Genomic DNA, 20,255 nt, shown 5'->3' on the forward strand with positions numbered 1-20,255 from the left:
TAATTTTTAAATTTTTGTTAATTAACAAAGGATATAACAAATAAATGTGGTTTATTAACAATAAGTGGTTTATTCAAGGCTGTAACTTGTAGTGTCATTTCCTGAAGGCTAAGCTTGTTTTAAGTTGCTATTGTCATGATAAATGATTGCTTGAACTTTGAATCTTTAAAAAAATCTTTTTTGCAATTTTTCACTTAAAAGCCTGTTCAAAATGTTTTCTTGATAATTAGAGTAAACCTTTGCAGTCTCACATGAAAAAGGAATTACTTCTTTTAATATCTTCTATGATGTATATATATATATATATATATATATATATATATATCTGAGTCTACACTCTCTGAGTGGTTGGCGTTAGGAAGGGCATCCAGCTGTAGAAACTCTGCCAAATCAGACTGGAGCCTGGTGTTGCCATCCGGTTTCACCAGTCCTCAGTCAAATCGTCCAACCCATGCTAGCATGGAAAGCGGACGTTAAACGATGATGATGATGATGATGATGATATATATACATTAATAGTTGTTCAAAGTCAGAAAGAAGCAGTGTACGCTAAAAGAAAAACTGAGTGGTTATACTGTCATATTGTTGAGTAATATGTTTCTGGTTAAGCTCAATTATATGGCACAACCAAGAATATACTGCTCAACAATGTGTGTGTGTGTATAATAATAATCAATGAAGGAAACAGAAAATGGATTTGGCATTAGTCTTTATTCAATACGACGATTGCTTCAACCCCTCCTGCGACTGTGCTTTATGGGTGGAATGTTGTGCATCCAATTGTGTTGCATCGATCAGTTTGCAAACATCAACATCACTGCAAGAACTCAAGATATATTTAGTGGGACACCACTTTATGTATGCATGCACCTGATGTGACCCAGACTGCACTGATCAATGCAACAAAATTGAATGCACAGCATCCCACCCTTATAGGATAGTTGCAGGAGGGCTTGAAACAATTGTCATACTGAATAAAGACTAATACCAAATCCATCTTCCGTTTCCTTCATTGATTATTATTATCTCAACTAACACTGTGGAAATCCAGTGGAAATATGCCCCAGTCATGAATGACACCACATAGCCCCGACTGTGAATGTGCTTTACTCAACATACTAATTGGCATATACTCATTAGTCAAAAAAAATGACCCCCCCCCACACACATTTCAAAACTCCTTAAAAATGTATTTAATATAACATCCTAAATAACCCTCATAGCATTAGCATTATATGTCTAAAAGTTCTTATAATGAATTAAGATCTTTGAATAAGTATTTATGACCATATTAGTTATTTAAATTTATGCAGTTTCATGAGAAATTAAATATTAAAATGTTTGCGATCACTACAGTGAAACAAAGGAATATATTAAAAGGGGTGTTTGTGAAATGTTGAATTAAGTTTTAACTATCATGAGTAATAGTCCTTTAAATGTAGTCTTTCAAAAGAAAGACCTTGTTTACCTGGTTGATGGTACAGCTAACAAGTTTTATAAAAATAATAATTGATATATTGAGAAATTTCTCTGAAGAATTTATACTTTAAAACATGCTGAGAAGGAGTAAGTAAGTGCATGCAGACAATTCATCTAAGATAACAGTAACTCTGAATGGAAATTAATGATGGTTAGAAGGTATCCTGTAGCTCTGTCATAGACAATCTCCATGGTGCCTGTAGCACAGTAAAATGCACCCAATCTATGCTGCAAAGTGATTGATTATATGAAGGGCATCCAGCCATAAACACCATGCTCTCCCCTTCTTACTAGCATACATACACAACAACAAAAACTGGTTGTATTGTTTGTTGTTTTGCATATCAGAGGATGAAGTTCATAAGAAAACATTGTGAGACAAGTTCAGTCTATATGATTCCATGGAAAAATTGACATTAAAAAAATATGAGGAAATGATGCTAATTTTCATATGCACGTTTTTACAATTTTGTACATTTACTTAGTGGTTCTCTGATTTGATGAGATGTTTTATTAAGATTTCTTCAGTTGAAGTGTAATTTTTCTTTGGAGTTGACTCCATATTAGCTGGAATGATAAAAATATTTTCCTTTAACTAATATTTTTCTTTACAGCATAATTATTTTTAATTAGCTTTTCAATACTCACTACCCTAACCTATGTAAACCTGCATCATCAGCTAGGTAAAGAAATCATTCATCTACTTTTTGTTGAAAGACAAGAGCATGAGTTGAAGAATGCACCTTGAATATACCACACAAAGGAAAGTAGAAATTTTCCCACAAGTTACCTTACAGGATATCTAGATGTTTTAGTGACTATTCACCTCATTCCCTGCTGCTGAACTAAATATAGTTATCATTTAGCTACATATTTGTTGATATCACAAGTGGCTGGTGCATAATTGATCAGGAATGTACCAAGGAATGATGAGGTTACTTTATATATATGAAAAAGAAATAGTTTTAGTAAAGTAGTGAAAAATACCTTCTGAGTGTTCTCATTATAATGATAATTGTTGTTGTCATTGTCATCCTCTTTCTCCTTTTATGTCTATTTTTCCACAGTAATGCAGGCTGGAGGTGTCTCAAAAAGTATTGTTCTCATTTTTCAGCAACTATAGTAAAGTAACATAGTAATGGAGAAAACTAGCCACCTTTGTTGTGTATGTCATTTTTGGCATGGTTTTATGGCTAGATACCCCTTCATAGCACCAACCACTCAACAGTATAAACTGGGTACATGTTATACCACTTGCACAAGAGATATCTTTGAAAATACTAAATAGTCTTCACAGTCCTAAACTATCCCAAATCTCTCCCCTCTTCTCTCCCTCTCTCTTTTTGTTTTTTTCTTTTGGTATGATTATTACAGCTAGATGACCTTCCTATCATCAAGCACTCTATAGCACATACTGGCTGCATTTTATTGTGCTATCCAGCCTAAAGAGGTTGTCTCTGATAAGACTAAATATTCCTTTCTACCCTATATTTGCATTTCTTCCATCAAATATAAGACAAAAAATTTCAAATATGCCACTTCAAATAATTTAAAATCCATTGTAACAGATTATGGAATATATAATATAATCTATTTGTATTATGTGATGGTATGTTATGTTTTATGTTATGGTATGTGTTTGTGTGTGTATATATCGTTGCTATCATGCAAAAGTGTCACGAGTCCAAAATGTTGCTTTTTCAGAAAACAAAAAAAAATAGTCTCACCATTCCATTTCTTTTTACATTAGCAACAGTTTCAGCTTAACACAAATAAATACTTTGTTGGGTGCATGAAATCGTAACTCTATGCATGTATGATATTTCCAGTTAGAAATATTTTTGCAAAACTGTTGTATGTGGGACTTATTACACTTTTGAAAAATGCTAAACCGCTGTACTACACTTTGACAATCTTCATCTGAAGCGGCTGAAGGTATGATAGTTTTACCAAAAGAACCAGCTATTGCAAGTAAAATTAAATATTGCAAAAAATGCATTTGGCCAAATTTGGACATACGACAGTTTAACATAATAGCAACGAGAGAGAGAGAGAGAGAGAGATATATATATATATATATATATATATATATATATATATATATATATATCCCTCTCTCACTCTCTGGGAGAGAGGCACAAGCACATACACAGACATATACACACACGGCAGTAAATTCCACCTACCAAATTCAATCACAAAGCTTTGGTCAGCTTGGAGCTATAGCAGGAGACACTTGCCCAAGGTGCCACGCGGTGGGACTGAACCCGAAACCATGTAGCTGGGCAGCAAGCTTCCTAACCACACAGCCATGCCCGCGTATATATATATATATATATATATATGTAATATTATGATTCATATGATATTTATTTGATGATGTTGTTATTCAACTTTTTCTTTGTATTTTTTTCAGTTTGATGCGGAATTTCGCCGATTTGCCATTGATAAAGATGGCAACTACCAGTTCGAGGAGTTCCATGAACTGGTGGAAAACCTTCATCAGCTTCATCGCATTCCATTTGTGATTACCTATACAGACCCAGCCCATGGTGATCTGCTTCCTATTAATAATAAAGACAATTATTTAAAGGCTGTCTCTACAGCTCGACCATTGCTACGGCTACAAGTGCAGCGGAAAGGTCAGTTTGTTATTATTTTTAGAAATTTAATAAATGATAATTTATTAATAATTGATAAATATTCAAAACCAGGACTATGTACATCAATCCCAGTCAGTGATACAGTTAGTTCACTTTTTCTACAAAGTCTCATCCTCTTTATTTACTAAGGCTTGTTCACTTTACTAGGGCTGGTTCAGTATTTACTAGGTATAGTCTTTCAGTTGCTTCCCTTCACTCTTAGGATTTGTATTGAGGTAAAGAGAGTGATAACTATTACTATCTATCTATCTATCTAACTATCTATCTAACTAACTATCTAACTAACTATCTATCTAACTATCTAACTATCTATCTATCTATCTATCTATCTATCTATCTATCTATCTATGTCTATCTATCTGTCTGTCTGTCTGTCTGTCTGCCTATCTATCTATCTATCTATCTATGTCTATCTATCTATCTGTCTGTCTGTCTGCCTATCTATCTATCTGTCTGTCTGTCTGCCTATCTATCTATCTATCTATCTCAATAACTATCTATCTATCTATCTCTCTCTCTAAATAACTATCTATCTAACTATCTATCCACCTACCTGCCTGCCTGTGTGTGTGTGTGTTTGTGTGAACATTGCTTCTCAATTTGTAATTGTGGAAATTGATGAATATAGAGTTCATTGACCATTTGAAACAGCTGTAAAGATGTAACTTGATTACATCATATAAATCATATCTTTTCATATAAATACATTCCTTACACCTGTTTGCTTTTCTCTTTCCATACCTAATTAAGTTTGATCTTTCTTGTAACTACCTTTTTCTATCTACCTTGAGGAGCCATCTGGACACCTCATCTCGCCATTTATCTCTTTGCAGCTCTTCTACATGAGATTTCTTCCCCTCCCTCATATTTTAACCACTCATCTTTTAGCATAAAGCTGTTCTCTTCCCTTGGGGTTCACAGTCTTGCAACATGCATGGTAACCTCTCTAGTGCTGGTAACATAAAAAAAAACACACTCAATACATGCTGTACAGTGGTTGGCATTAGGAAGGGTACCCAGCCATAGAAACTATGCTAACTCAGACACTGGAGTATGATGCAGTCTTTGGACCCATTGGATCCTGCCAAACATTCCAACCCATGCCAGTGTGGAAGATGGATATTAAATGATGAAATAAATGATAATTATTTCCATCATCATTATCATTGTTTTAATGTCCATTTTTCCCATACTTGTTTGGATTGAACAAAGGTTATTGATGCAGATTTTTATAGCTGGATATCCTTATTGTTGCCAACATTTAACCTGTTTCTAAGAAAGGTAATATTTTCCCATGATTAGCTGTGATTTTGCAGAATATTGGAAATGAATAACAATCACTTACAACAATCATGTAATGTCAAGACAAAGACACACACACACATACATGTCACTAAAGTGACTAAGGGCACTAATCAGCACTATTATCGCTAGAAATAAAAGCCAAAACAACTCAATAGCCACGAAGAGCAATACCTTAATGACTGACAAGGGAGGTAAGCTTCTTACAGCAGCAGGCATAGCCAGATCATTGATGATTTCGCATTCCTTTGTTACTTTAGTGACATTTATATTTCTGCCTTTAGGTTGTAAAATTGTGAATAAGCCACCCATATTATATATATAAGAAAAGCTGAACATTAGAAGCATCAGTTGTGGTGTGCAAGAGAGATGATTGCGCTGGTATGGACATGTGGTGAGAATGGATGAGGATAGCTGCGTAAAAAAGTGCCACACCCTAACAGTTGAGGGAACCCGTGGAAGAGGTAGGCCCAGGAAGACCTGGGCTGAGGTGGTGAGGCAAGACCTTCATACATTGGGCCTCACCGAGGCGATGACTACTGACCGAGACCTTGGAAATGTGCTGTGCGTGAGAAGACCCGGTAAGCCAAGTAAGATCGTTGCCAGTGCCCCTGGACTGGCTCTTGTGCGGGTGGCACATGAGATGCACCATTTTGAGCGTGGCCGTTGCCAGTACCGCCTGACTGGCTCCCGTAGGATTTTCGAGTGAGATCGTTGCCAGTGCCCCTGGACTGGCTTGTGCGGGTGGCACATAAAAGACACCATTTCGAGCGTGGCCGTTTTCGTGCGGGTGACACGTAAAAGCACCCACTACACTCTCTGAGTGGTTGGCGTTAGGAAGGGCATCCAACTGTAGAAACTCTGCCAAATTAGATTGGAGCCTGGTGTTGCCATCCGGTTTCACCAGTCCTCAGTCAAATCGTCCAACCCATGCTAGCATGGAAAGAGGACGTTAAACGATGATGATGATGATGATGATGATATATATACACGTATGTATAGGTGCAGGTGTGGCTGTGTGGTAAGAAGCTTGCTTCCCAATCATATAGTTCTGGGTTCAGTCCCACTGCATGACACCTTCAGCAAGTGTCTTCTACTATAGCCTCAGGCCAACTAAAGCCTTGTGAGTAGATTTGATAGGCAGAAACTGAAAGAAGCTTGTCTATATATATATATATATATATATATATATATATATATATATATATATATATATATATGTATGTATGTATGTATGTATGTATGTATGTGTGTGTGTGTGTGTTTATATGTTTGTGTGTCTCTGTTTGTCCCCCCACCATCATCTGACAACTGATGCTGGTGTGTTTACATCCCTGTAACTTAGCGGTTTGGTAATAAGAAACCGATAGAATAAGTACTAGGCTCACAAAGAATAAGTTGTGGGGTTGATTTGTTTGACTAAAGGCGGTGCTCCAGCATGGCTGCAGTCAAATGACTGAAACAAGTAAAAGAATAAGAGAATATATGACAAATTTCTTTTGTTTCCCTCTATCAAATCCACTCACATGGCTTTGGTTGGTCCAAAACTGTAGCAGAAGACACTTGCCCAAGGTGCCACACAGTGGGACTGAACTCAAAACCATGTGGTTGGGAAACAAACTTCTTAACCACACAGCCTTACTGTGACAGAAAGTGCATATCTCTAGTTCATCCAACAGGTTATTTTGAGGATTGAGAATCAATAAATATGAGTATACTACCATATAAATAACTGGTGGCTTACTTAGATTCTTTTACGAGTTTCAGCCATTGGGTTGTGTCTATTCTGGTACCATTATAGATTTGTATATTGCAATATGACTTAATGTAACTTCAGTGTTTAGAATAAAAGGAATCAATACAATAGCCAATATCTGTTTTATGGATTTTGTTTTGTCTTTTAGAAAGGCATTCCTAAAAGTGTCTCAAATATTTGATTTTTACTTTTATCAGTAAGTCAAACAATAATTCTTATAAACATTGGTAATATAATAATTGTGTTATAAAATGTATAGAATTATGGGTTGGTGAAATAGATAAGCAAGAAAATGGAACATCGGTATTTTCCTGTTGTTCTTGTAGAATGTAACTAATATGGTGACATATTTAATATGATAAAAATTGACTCTTATGAAATAGCTATAAAATTTCCTGGTTTTAATTAGAGACACAGCATGGCTGTGTGGATATGAAATTCACTTCGCAATCGTGTGGTTTCTGGTTTAGTCCTGCTGCACAGTACCTATGACATTTTCTACTATAGCCTTGTGCTAACAAATGCCTTGTGGTGTGACTTTTGTAAACAGAAATTGTGTGGAACCCTGTCTTGTGTGTATGTATACTCTCTTTCTCTCTCTCTTTCTCTCTCTGTCTGTCTGTCTCTCTCTCTCTCTGTCTCTCTCTCTCTCTCACACACACACAAGGATTTCACTTAAGCATGGTGATACCAATAACAGTTGTTAATATTCAATATTCTAATGCTTTGACATTGTCAGGCGATTACAGTACATAATATCAATAAATCAATTGCAAAAGAACAGGAGTTATGTAATCGCTTTCATTAGCCTATGACTGTTTTTGCTATAAGAAGCGGTGAACTCTGAGCTGGGTGCTTGTGTGACATCTTATAGCTTCTGTGGAGCTATTAGAATTGTGTATATTTATTTTTTTATCATCATTGTTTAATGTCCACTTTCTATGCTGGCATGGGTTGGACAGTTTGACACGGAGCTGGCTAGCAAGGAGCTATCCAGATTCCAATTGTCTGTTGTGGCATGATTTCTATGGCTGGATGCCCTTCCTAAAACCAAGTAGTTAAATCATAATTTACACACACACACACACACACATACATTAAGTTACTATAGAATTTATTGTTGTCCAACAATAGTTACAATGATGTCTCCTTAAGTTGCTGAGGTTTCTTAAACTGGTGTTAAGTTCTAGATACTGAAGTATTTGGCAGATGAAAGACAGAAATCTTCCATATACCATTAAACATTCCTCAATTCTGCTTAAGAATCTACTCCAAAGAATTAACTGGTTTCCTTAGTATAACAAAAATGCTTGTTGTGTATATATGAACTCAAAATCTATAACTTGGTTTATGGATACACCACTCACTTGGTTATTTTAATTCAAATGTTTGATTCCAAAATTGATTCTAAGATTAGAAAACTCATATTATTGATCGCAGATTACTTATAGATACAGTGGCATTGTAAAATATGTGTCTTGGTTCTTAGCTCATAAGTTTAGATTGTGAGTGAAAGTATTGTGTCTTGAAGTAAGATGCTTAAGCAACGTTACTTATATTTCCAATCTACCAAGTTGAACCGCTGAGAGAAGCAGCTACAATGTGATTGAACAAACTTTTAGAAATAGCAGTCAAATCTTACTCAGATCTTGCCATACCCCACTCAAAAAAGGAAGTACACTGGACGATCTCATGGATATGCAAAAAAGATAGTTTGGTCAGTGCTGGAATGTTTTTGATTTCAGGTTTTATTCAATCAGGGTTGACCTGAGACTAAAGATAACATCTACAATATATTGAAATGCTGTTAAATAGAATGATAATGAATCCTTGATCAGAGCTAACCTGGGGCTAAACACATTTCTATGTTACATAGTTATGTCTTGTTGTCACCATCCCTACTGTCATGTGCATACACACACACAAGCAATACACACAAACACAAATGTTTGTTGTAATGTATTGTTATACACATAAAAACAACCATTAATTGGAAAGTCACTCAATAATGTTTATGTAGAGTATCAAAATTTATTTTCACAAGAAAATAGTCAAACAGTGACTTTGGATTTTCATTGTTCATTGGCTTCCTCAGACTGTCTGCTAAATCAACAAACAACAAAACTTGAAAGTCACTATCAAACTTTTTCCTTATAAAAATGCTGCTAAATGTAATAATAATGATTAATCCTTTCAGAAATCTCATATATAACATAAGCTTGTTAGTAGTTTTGTGTTCAGAATTGTTTATGGGAATGTACTGAAAGCTTCATTAAAATATAGATATTTAATTTTTTTATGGTTTAATGAGAGTAGGAAAGGCAGTGCACATGACCTTTTGCAGACTGGTGGGAATAAGCAAGAAATATCTCGATATCTTCAGACTGGGGACCTGGTTTGGTCCATGCTTATGACAGAGTGGACATTGTTGTTAAAGGCACTTAAGTACCAGATGGTGGCATTGAACTAAATTAATAAAACCACTGGGACAGCTTTACTTTGCTAAGCTGGTGTATATAGACATGTTAAAAAAGCCATTAAGTAAAACTAGCAAAGTGGTTAAAGGAGTTTGTACTGTAAAGCGAGGGAGGTGGTTCCTTTTGAGTGTTCATACTTTGGTCAAAATCAAACTCATTCAAAGTATGTGAATTATTAGAAACATTCCATATAAGCACAGGTATTGCTATTTGGTTAAGAAGCTTGTTTATGAGCTATGTGAGGGTTCAGTTTCACTGCGTGGTACCTTAGGCAAACATCTACTATTGCCTTGAGAATGGATTTGGTAGAAAGAAACTAGAAGAAGCCCATCTTTGCATGGCTTAGTGGATAGGGTGTTGGGCTCATGATTGCAAAATTGTAGTTTTGATTCATGGACTGGGTGATGTATTGTATTCTTGAGCAAAATACTTCATGTTGCTCCAATCCACTCAGCTGGTAAAAGTGAGTAATCCTGCAACAGATTGGCAACTCATCCAAGGAAGAATATATATACCAGAGAAACTGGGGAAACTGGTCCATTGTTCCTTATGGAGAAATGTTGACTAGCCATGTTGTGTGTGTGTGTGTGTGTGTGTGTGTGTGTGTGTGTGTGTGTGTGTGTGTGTGTGTGTGTGCCTTTGTCTTAACATCACCAGATAGCTGCAAGCAAGTATCACCGTCATACAAGCAATGTTGTTCATTTCTAGTATTCCACAAAATCATGTCTGTCCAAGGGGAAATATTACCTGACTTGGAAATGGTTGAAGGTTGGTGACAGGAATGTCATCCATCCAAAAAACATTACCTCAAAATAACCCTCCACCTCATGCCAACAGGGAAAAGCTAATGTAAAATGCTGATAAATGATAAAGAGGAAAGAATGAGATTTGGTATAATGTTAATGCATAAAATGAATGATAATGGTAGACATAAATTCCAGACTAAATTTACTGTATACATTTTGCTCTATAATAATTACATTTGATGTTTTACATGAAACAGAAGAAACTATATTCACTACAGTTTATAATGGTTTGTAAGATGTCATCATACTAAAAGTCAGACTTCATTGCTTATTTAATTAATTTTAATTAAAATTTTAGGATTGCCTTGCCTTTGTTTAAATTTTTTTAAATTAGTTATTTTCATAATGATTATTAAGGTCGTGAATCTAATATTTTTTTTTTATCTTACTAGTATTGTCCACTTAGCTAAGTTTTCATGTATTAATTTGTAGATATGATATAGCCAGGTGGATAAGGTACTGGATTAACTAGAGATTAAATATCATGTCTGCAACAAGTGTTTCATTATGCCTATGTATGAAATGATTTAATTTTACATAAGGAGCAATAATTTATGCTGAGAAGCAGAATCATATTTTCTGCGAATGTTACCTGCAAATAATGTTGTTTTATCCAAAGAAAGCAGATTCACTCTTTCATCTACATGACATTAGTTGATTAAAATGTTTGTCATTAGATATAACTAGTGCTATAGAGCAATGGTTACATTTCCAAGGTACATCTGGCACTACTACACAATTGTTGCTGTCGTTATTACTGTTGTTTAGCCCCATAGCAACGTTGATATATTAGACCCATAATTGTGGCTGCTCCACCAATGACCATTACATGTTGTTTTTGAGTGTATTTTACATTATCCAATGTCTTCCCATTTCAGATGACAGGGTGTAATTTGAGAAAGATCTGGCTGATATTTCCAGCAGGTCAAGCAATCTCAAAGAACCTCTGATTGTTAGTTTTAATCATTGTTAACAGCTGTTTAGTTTCACTCTTGGCCTGAGGATATATCACTCTGGTTCATATAAGATAAGTACCAGGTACATATTTTTTTTTTTTTTTTGGTTTTTCAATGAAGTGAGCTCAGATGCTCCCAACAAGTAACTTCCAGAAAGCATGATCATCCAAAGCAATAGCTTGATTTTCCAAATTTTGTAAACCTAGTGTCTTGTACTAGTTGGTTGATATACATAAATGAGGTCTTCCTCTCGATCTTTAGCTGTGAGTTGGCTTTCAGAGTCACAACTGATATACTACCTCATCTTTGCTTTTCCCACATCAGCATCATCTGATTGAGCTTGCTCATACATTTTTAACCCCCACACATTAGCCATCTCAGTCTTGCATCAATTGAGGAAAGTCTTCAGATAGATAGCCAGTGTCTCTGGTGAGTTGATCTACATACATTCTATTCAGATGGCCTGCTTTGGCATCCATAGCTGTAGGGCACTTTCCAGCTCTTGTTTGGTTTGCTAGCAATGTCCCACAATTCATAAATGCCTTTCCCTTACAATGGTGGAAACAGGCAAGAGATCTCAATTTAGCTGTTTCTTGGTGAGATGAGTTCTCCAAGACTGCTCTTAAGATTCAGGTGTGAGTTCCATCTAGCTTGGATTACAGTTTTTTGATAAGCATCTAGGCTGTTGCTCCATATAACAGGACTGACTACTGTTGCACAGAAAAAAAATTTGTCTTAAGGTTGTCTGACAGGGTTGATTTCCAGACAACATCTAGTTTGTTTAGGGCCTTAGACTGTACAAGTTTTTACATCCTTTCCAAAGACCCCTAATTTCTATTAACATAATGTGGATGTTACTGGAAGTAGATTGCCTTAAAATTCAGTATTGCCTCTGACATATTGAGCTTTATAGTAGTGTGTAGGTATCATGCAACCAATTTTATCATGCTTTTGTTAAGAGTCCTTGTTCCTGTTCCATACATTGGCACACTATTGTTCCTTCGATGAATTTAAGTTTCAGGTCTTGATTTAGATTTGATTTCTATATTGTTGCCATTTTGTTGGATACTGATTAAGTTTGAGTGATATAAGCTTTAATACTCTTTACTGAGTTGGCTACAAGATACTGGAAATCTTTCACTTCTTTCAGCTTGTGTTCTCTTGTAATGATGTCTTGCTGATATGAAGATCAATTAAATTATCTAAAAGTCTGTGGCCTTTTGAAAATATAAGAAATCATTACTTGTACCATTATCTTGCTTAATTAAGTTTTCTTGATAATTTAAGTTTACTCAAATTAAATATTCTTATTTATTTGTTTTTTTTTGTTTTGTTTTTTTTTGTTTTTTCTAAGTATTCTGTTTTCTGGAGCCGCACTAAATTTGGTTTTATACCTATCTCATCTGTTGTTATTTATTTATTTATTCTATTTTTTCTTTTATTTTATTTTATTGTATGTTTTTGTTTTTCAGGTGAGAGTTATGGTGAAGTGAATGGTTATGGCTCAGGACCAATGAAAAGGAAAAATCCAATTTCAAAGTTGATAGGAACTGGAGAGGCATCACCAAAGCCACGTCTTAGGATTGGTATGCCTGAGGAATTCCGCCGTGTCTCTGCTATTATTGATGTTGATATTGTGCCAGAGACACACAGACGTGTGAAACTCATGAAAAATGGTTCTGATAAACCATTGGGATTTTACATACGAGATGGTACTAGCTTTCGTGTGACTTCCTCTGGGGTGGAAAAAGTACCTGGAATTTTCATTTCTCGTCTAGTTCCAGGAGGCCTTGCTGAAAGCACTGGCCTTCTGGCTGTGAATGATGAGGTTTTGGAAGTGAATGGTATCGAGGTGATGGGCAAGACTCTTGACCAGGTCACGGACATGATGGTTGCAAACAGCGCTAATCTGATTATCACTGTTAAGCCTGTGAATCAGCGAATGACTTTGGCTCCACAACGAGGTGGCTATGGCCGCCATTCCCAGCTGTCGAATAAGTCACAGCAGTCTCAACAATCGGGGAAGTCCTATGACAGCGATGACGAAGATGATGTACAGGAGCTCCTTAGTAAGGAAGACAAGGATAAAGACAGTCCTGTGGTTGTATTGTGAGGGATGGTGGGAAAGTAAACAAAAATGATAAACATATATATATGTGTGTGTGTGTATGTATATATATATATATATATATATATATATATATATATATATATATGTACACACACATATATGTATGTATAAATACACATGTATATATATATATATATGTATATATGTACACACACATATATGTATGTATATATATATATATATATATATACACACACACATATATGTATGTATATATATACACGTATGTAAATACATATATATATGTATATATATATATATACATGTATATATATATACATATATGTATATATATTCTGGTGATGAGTGGAGTTATTGCTGTTGGCATTGTTATTGTTCCCCTCTTCCTCCTTCCCACCCCCTTCAAAAATTTGCTATAATTTACCAACACAAATGGACAGTGAGGTCAGAGAGAAGCTGTCTTAAACTAAATGCGTTTACTAAGCGTGTTAAAACTAATGTTAAGCCTTCATTCATTTACATGTGCACCTCATTATGTTTCATCATGTGAGAATGGGTATCTAACTTTATATACTTGAATAAACACACACACTAACACACAGTATAATAACACCTCACACTACAAGTACTATCACTGAAACAGGCATGCACCAACTACACACACACACAAATGCATATTTATATTACATATATGTATGCATACTACATAGCTTTACATACACGCATTAATTAAATCACATGCACACAGACAAACAATTGATTAGTATCTTTCTTAATTTCTATTTATTTCAATGTCTTACTTTTCAATTTCATTTACCAGACATGATTATACACATCTATTAATGTATGTATACACACACACCTGTTTGTTTGGTCTACATCCATATATATACACACATCTGTATATTTGGTTTACATCTGTGTGTGTACATTCACACATTTTTTAAACTTTATTTTTTCATCTGTAGATGTCTTTATACATAAACATCTATTTGGTTTACATCTGTACATTGTGTACACACATCTGTTTATTTGGTTTACATCTGGAAATGTGTACACACATGTTTATTGATTTACATCTAGAGATTGTACACTCATATGTGTTTATTTGGTTTACATCTGTACATTGTGTACACACATCTGTTTATTTGGTTTACATCTGTACATTGTGTACACAATTTTTTAATATGTATTTGGTTTACATCTGTACATTGTATACACACATCTGTTTATTTGGTTTACATATGTATATATGTGTACACAATTTTTTTTCTATATTTGTGTGTACATATCTGTTTATTTAATTCACATCTGTACACTGTGTATGTATACACACCACTGTTTATCATGTTTCCATGTATTCATGTTTATTTTACATTCATTGTATGTACATACATGCACACACATTCGTCTAACATTTGTGTATGCGTGTGTGTGTTTTCTGTGTATGTGTGTATGATTTGCTGAGATTTATTCTCGTAAAAGAGTGCACATCTATTTATTTAGCTTATCTGTGTATGTATGCGTGTGTAAACAGTTGTGCTATGTTTCCATCTGTAAATGTGTGTCCATCTGTTTGCCTGATTTTCACATCTGTTCATGTGTGTATGTGTATATATATATATTTATATATATATATATATATATATATATACATTTTTACCTAATTCACCACCATATTTTCTCTTCTTTCTTTGTGTGTGTATTCATGATTTTATTTGCATTCATGCATATATGTGACTTTTACTGTATGTAAAGTGCACATAATTTCACATACCCCCACACAATCAAACACACAATATTATATGTAAGTGCATGTATAATTGTTCAGGCTATTAACCTCATTTCTAGAGATGAGAATATTTTTCTTTAACATCTATATCGATACTATGTTTCAACTAGTTTGTCAGTTATCATCAGATATCTAACTTTGATGTATGGAAAGTGCCAAACTGGATTTGAACCAACAGTCTTTTATTTCTAATCTGTGTTAATAGTATAGTGAATAAGAGTATTACTACCCTTAATTTAAAAATAAATGTACCTTATAAAAATCTTCTGCTATGTATGTATCCATATGTAAGATAACTGATGATGACCAGAGATAAACAAAATCAAAACTTAGTGTAGATGTAAATACTGAATGTTCTTGTTTTTATCTCTGAAGATGAGATTGTTAGTCTGAAAAACTATAATCTTTTTAACAACTCCTCATCTCAGGCATTTAAATGTATGTGTGTGTATATATATATGTCTGCATATATGTGTGTGTGTGAGAAATTGTTTAGTTTCTACCCTTAGAGTGCCATAAACTTTACCTGTGTGTGTACGAGTGTCTTTATGCTACCTATATATCATATTTGTGTTGATACCCATTTTTATGACAGTAAAATGTCAACTCCATCAGTAGAATCTACTGTTTTACTCTTGCCTCAGTTGTGTTTCAAGTAACATCTATGTATATGTCCCTACTGTACTCTCTCTCACTCTTGCTCATTGTGTATGCAGCTGTCTGTCTATCTACCTACCTATCTATCTACCCATCTTGACTTTAATATATATCATATATATATATATATATATATATATATATATGCATATATATATATATATATATATGTGTATATATATTCACCCACACATACACTGACATGCCTGTGTGTCTATATGTGATTGTTCCTTTCTTTATCAGTCGTGTGTGTAGTTTGTCTGGTGTTCTGTCTATTTATTATATGTTGTAATAACTCCACTATCAACTTGGTTTAAAACATATCAACTTAAAATGCTATATTTATACCCCCCAAACACTCCTGTTTATAAATAGCTCTATCAGTCTTTATATATATATATATATATATATATAATCTTTCATCAGGGTTGAGGTGATTCCCTATTTAATTATCCATTTTCCTTTTGGCCTTTTTAAATGATAAATTTTTGTATATCATTTTTGCTTTTTACTACATTCATTTTTCTGTCATATTTTATTTTCCTTTTGTTTACCAAAGAGAAATGTTTCATAACATCAATTTTCTTGTTCAATATTCCTGTTATGTGTATCTAACCAGCATGTCTGTATGTTTAGATTTGTGTAGCAAGAAACTGTAGGGTTTAGGAAGAGGGGACACACACATACTTGTGCGTATACCCACTCAGATTCTTTTCTGTGTGTGCGTATATGCATGGAATACATGTAGTTATAGATGAATGAGGGGATATGTATGTATACACACTGAGTGTTATGCCCTTATATTGTAGTTAGGGACTATTCTGTATTTGGGTTATCAGATTGGAAGACATGTTATCACACATTATTACATACCACATAGAAATAGAGCTCATTAGCTTTTTTTTCTCTTTCAAAAAGCATTAACTTTCCCAGTTAGACTTATTCCACTTGTGTTGATAAAGGCATAAATCACTACAACACTTTATCAATATCCAAAAGGTTTTCTTTGGCACATTTACATGTATAATTACTACTGTGTTATACATGTGACCATGGCTGTACATAATATGTATGTTTTTATGTCAGATAAAAATAGTGTGATATAATAAATAAGATTCTCTGCTAGTTAAATGTAACCAAGAAATGCAACAAATGGCTGCACAAAATATAAAATTTATATATTTTTTATTGTGAAGACTGTAAAGAGAATTAAATTATTTTTTCAAATGATCCCACTTCATCATATTTTTATAATTCCACTACTGCCTCCCTAAGCAGTTAATTTTTGTGCACTATTTGATATTTTAAAGTAATAGTAAAACAAAGGAAGGCATATCTGTTAAATCTCTGATGCTCTTGTGCATTTTGGGAGAAAAATCATACTTTTTGATAAACTGTGTTGATATGTTTATGTATTTGTTTTTGTTTTTCAAGATTCTTGATGTGACAACGTGTTGAGACAGATGACCATCCCTAAGTATAACAATAAGAATCTTGAAATATTGGCTAAATGCAAAATTGTTTTTCTACAGATAAGATGCCAAAACTTTAGATTCTGTTATTGTGTGTGTGTCTGTACATGAGAGAGAGTCTAGTTGGACAGCATTCTAAAATCATAGCATTTTGAATATACCTGATATGGATTTCGTCCCCTCTTTATTTGAATATTTCAAACTTTGGTGCAGCTGGAAAATAAAGTATTTAAAGATGAAAATTTTGATATAACTTAATTTGAATTTTATTATTTTTTTTTTATTTATTACAATTTTTGTTTTCTCTTTAAAAAAAATTTTAACATTTTTGTTTCTGCATTAGAAATTTAAAGAAAACTTTTTTGGCCTTTTGGGATTTGGTTCATATGATGAAATATTTACATTGAATAAAATGATAAAGAAAGGAATTATAAAAAATTTTTTAATAAGTTTTTTTTTTATTTGTTTGTTTAAATATAAATATTTTGTTTTTCAAATAAAATTATAATATAAAACTTTCTAAACCAAAATATTTAGTTCATTTCTATTTTCTATGCTAGATAAACCATTTAAGTTCTCTGCCCTTCAGCAAACAATTTTCAGTCTGTTTTGGTTTCCGTGAAAGGACAACTGGGCTTATATTTTATCTCTTGCCACCAAACATTATTTAAGGCTAATATTGTCCTTGGAAAAATTATGAACATCACACAACCTGATTTGCATTCCTTTTATTAATATAGATCTTAATGCCCATACCAGAAACTAACAAGTAATTATTATTATTATACTTGATATTTCAAATGCAAGACATTGAAAAAAAATTTAATTTTTAAGAATATTAGATAAATGAACTATTTTTCTATTCACTAAAGTTTAGTATCTCAGAATTATGCAAATTATTATTATTTTTTTTTTCTTTTATAACTCTTAGACATTAGAATAACAGCAATGTTTTGCAGTTTATGAATACAGAACACAGATTTTTTTTTCCCTTCCCAACAAGCAAAAATATCCTTTGCTGACTGAACTGAATTTCTATATTGAGCTTGATATATCTTACATGGTAACAATTGCAGAGATTTTTTTATATATATATATTTTTGACTAAGTGATGCCACAGTAAATACTAACTGCATTTAAACTAGCTAAACTAAAATATTGGTTACTAAACAGTTTCAGATTTCATTATAATTTTCTTGTTTTTCCATGTCAAAATAGAGGACACAAAATGTAGCCAAAACCAGAAGTCTTTCACTGATACTTCTCAGAATAATAAAATATCAGATTTTATATTGAAAATTTGTAAACAAACTATTCAAAATCAAAGATCCTCACAGTTCCAAAACGTGATGTTCACTTGAGTCTAGTTTATATTTGATAATTACTAAAGGACACTGTTATGATGAGTCTTGGCCAAACCTTACTTTACAATTGATTTTTCACTTATTTTCTTATCTTAGTAATATAAAAATCCAGTCTTGTTAAATTACATATGCTAAATAATTGTTGGAGGTTGCAGCTTACCTCAGCTTGTCTAGAAATAATATCTATTAATAGCAATTATAAAAAAAAAGAAATGAATGAAGAGAAAATCTGATGGAGAAAGGGGAAAAAAAACTATATTTTTATAATAAATTTAAGGAAGTCCATTCCTATTATATGGAAAATATCTAAATATCCTTGAAAAAAAATCTTATGCAAGGTAGCACAAATGCCGACAAAACAAGTCACTAATCATTTTATAATCCTTTGCTGATAGTATACCTCTGAACTAACTAAACTAATTTAATCTATTTCTTCATAGCCATTCCATATATTATTACATCTTTGTAAAAAGAAACAAAAAGAAAAGAAAAACGCATGCTTGGATTTTATTTTTCTATGATCTGGTTTTTGTTCTAATCTTTGTCAACTAATCATCATAGCTATGTTTGTCCATATATTTAGTGATCATGTCATTTCATCTAAAACTTTGCCATACATTGGTATTTTGAGGTTTAACTCTCTTTGCAGGTGCTGAATATGACAAACCACTTGAAGATCGCAATAAAAGTAAAAGAAAATATCAACCTCTCAGGAGATATAGTCTGGCATACTGGTTAGGGTTTTGATGTCTACTGCCTGTGTGGAAGTTGGTTGAATATTGTGGCAGCATAGTATTTCTTGATGTGGGGCAACATTTGCTGTATAAACTGAAACATTCTTCAAGATTATAGAGCCACATTTCTCTATGTAGGACTTTTAATTTCCTTGCTAATGAATTAAATATTATAGTTTCAAACTGATGTGTTGTTGTTTTTTAAATAAAAATATTCTCTACAGAAATGGGCTATTGTGGTTGTTGTAAATGCTAAACATCAGAATCACTGATTTTTATGCGTCTCTCTTTGCACATCTTCATCATGGTAAAGAATTCCCTTCTTCATGACCTGAAAAAATTCTTCAACATTCAGATCACTCTGTCACATGTAATTAATCATACATTATCTCTTAGAATGACATTGTAGGATAGGTGTGAGGGGTCAGATCTAATTGGTTTGACCATAAAACAGGTAGAATATTTGAGCCAGGTTAAATGCTAAGGTGTTAAACTTTAACAACTACTAACCTTATGCAAAGTGTGACCTACATAGTGTATTGGTCCCACATCTGAAACAGTGTTACTGGTACACATAAACATCCTGGACTTTATCAAAAGAAAAAAATAGAGATGGTAGTACCTGACTAATTGGTATGAAAATATTCACCAACACACTTTAACTTTCTGGTCCACAAACATGAAGTCTCCTCTCTCTCTCTTTTC

The 20,255-nt window shown here is 33.5% G+C and overlaps 1 protein-coding gene across 1 annotated transcript in view; it reads left to right on the forward strand.

Annotated features, from left to right (window-relative positions):
* Positions 1–19,733, forward strand: part of LOC106869712 (partitioning defective protein 6) — an 83,700-nt gene extending 63,967 nt beyond the window's left edge. The window contains exons 2-4 of the mRNA XM_052971383.2: positions 3,896–4,121; positions 12,912–13,508; positions 19,466–19,733. Of these exons, the coding sequence (XP_052827343.1) occupies positions 3,896–4,121; positions 12,912–13,508; positions 19,466–19,563 (921 nt within the window). The 3' untranslated portion in view covers positions 19,564–19,733. The remainder of the gene's footprint in view (positions 1–3,895; positions 4,122–12,911; positions 13,509–19,465) is intronic.
* The last annotated feature ends 522 nt before the right edge of the window (positions 19,734–20,255 follow it).

Source organism: Octopus bimaculoides, chromosome 1, assembly GCF_046866305.1.
Source record: "Octopus bimaculoides isolate indiv1 chromosome 1, ASM4686630v1, whole genome shotgun sequence".
Taxonomy (NCBI): domain Eukaryota; kingdom Metazoa; phylum Mollusca; class Cephalopoda; order Octopoda; family Octopodidae; genus Octopus; species Octopus bimaculoides.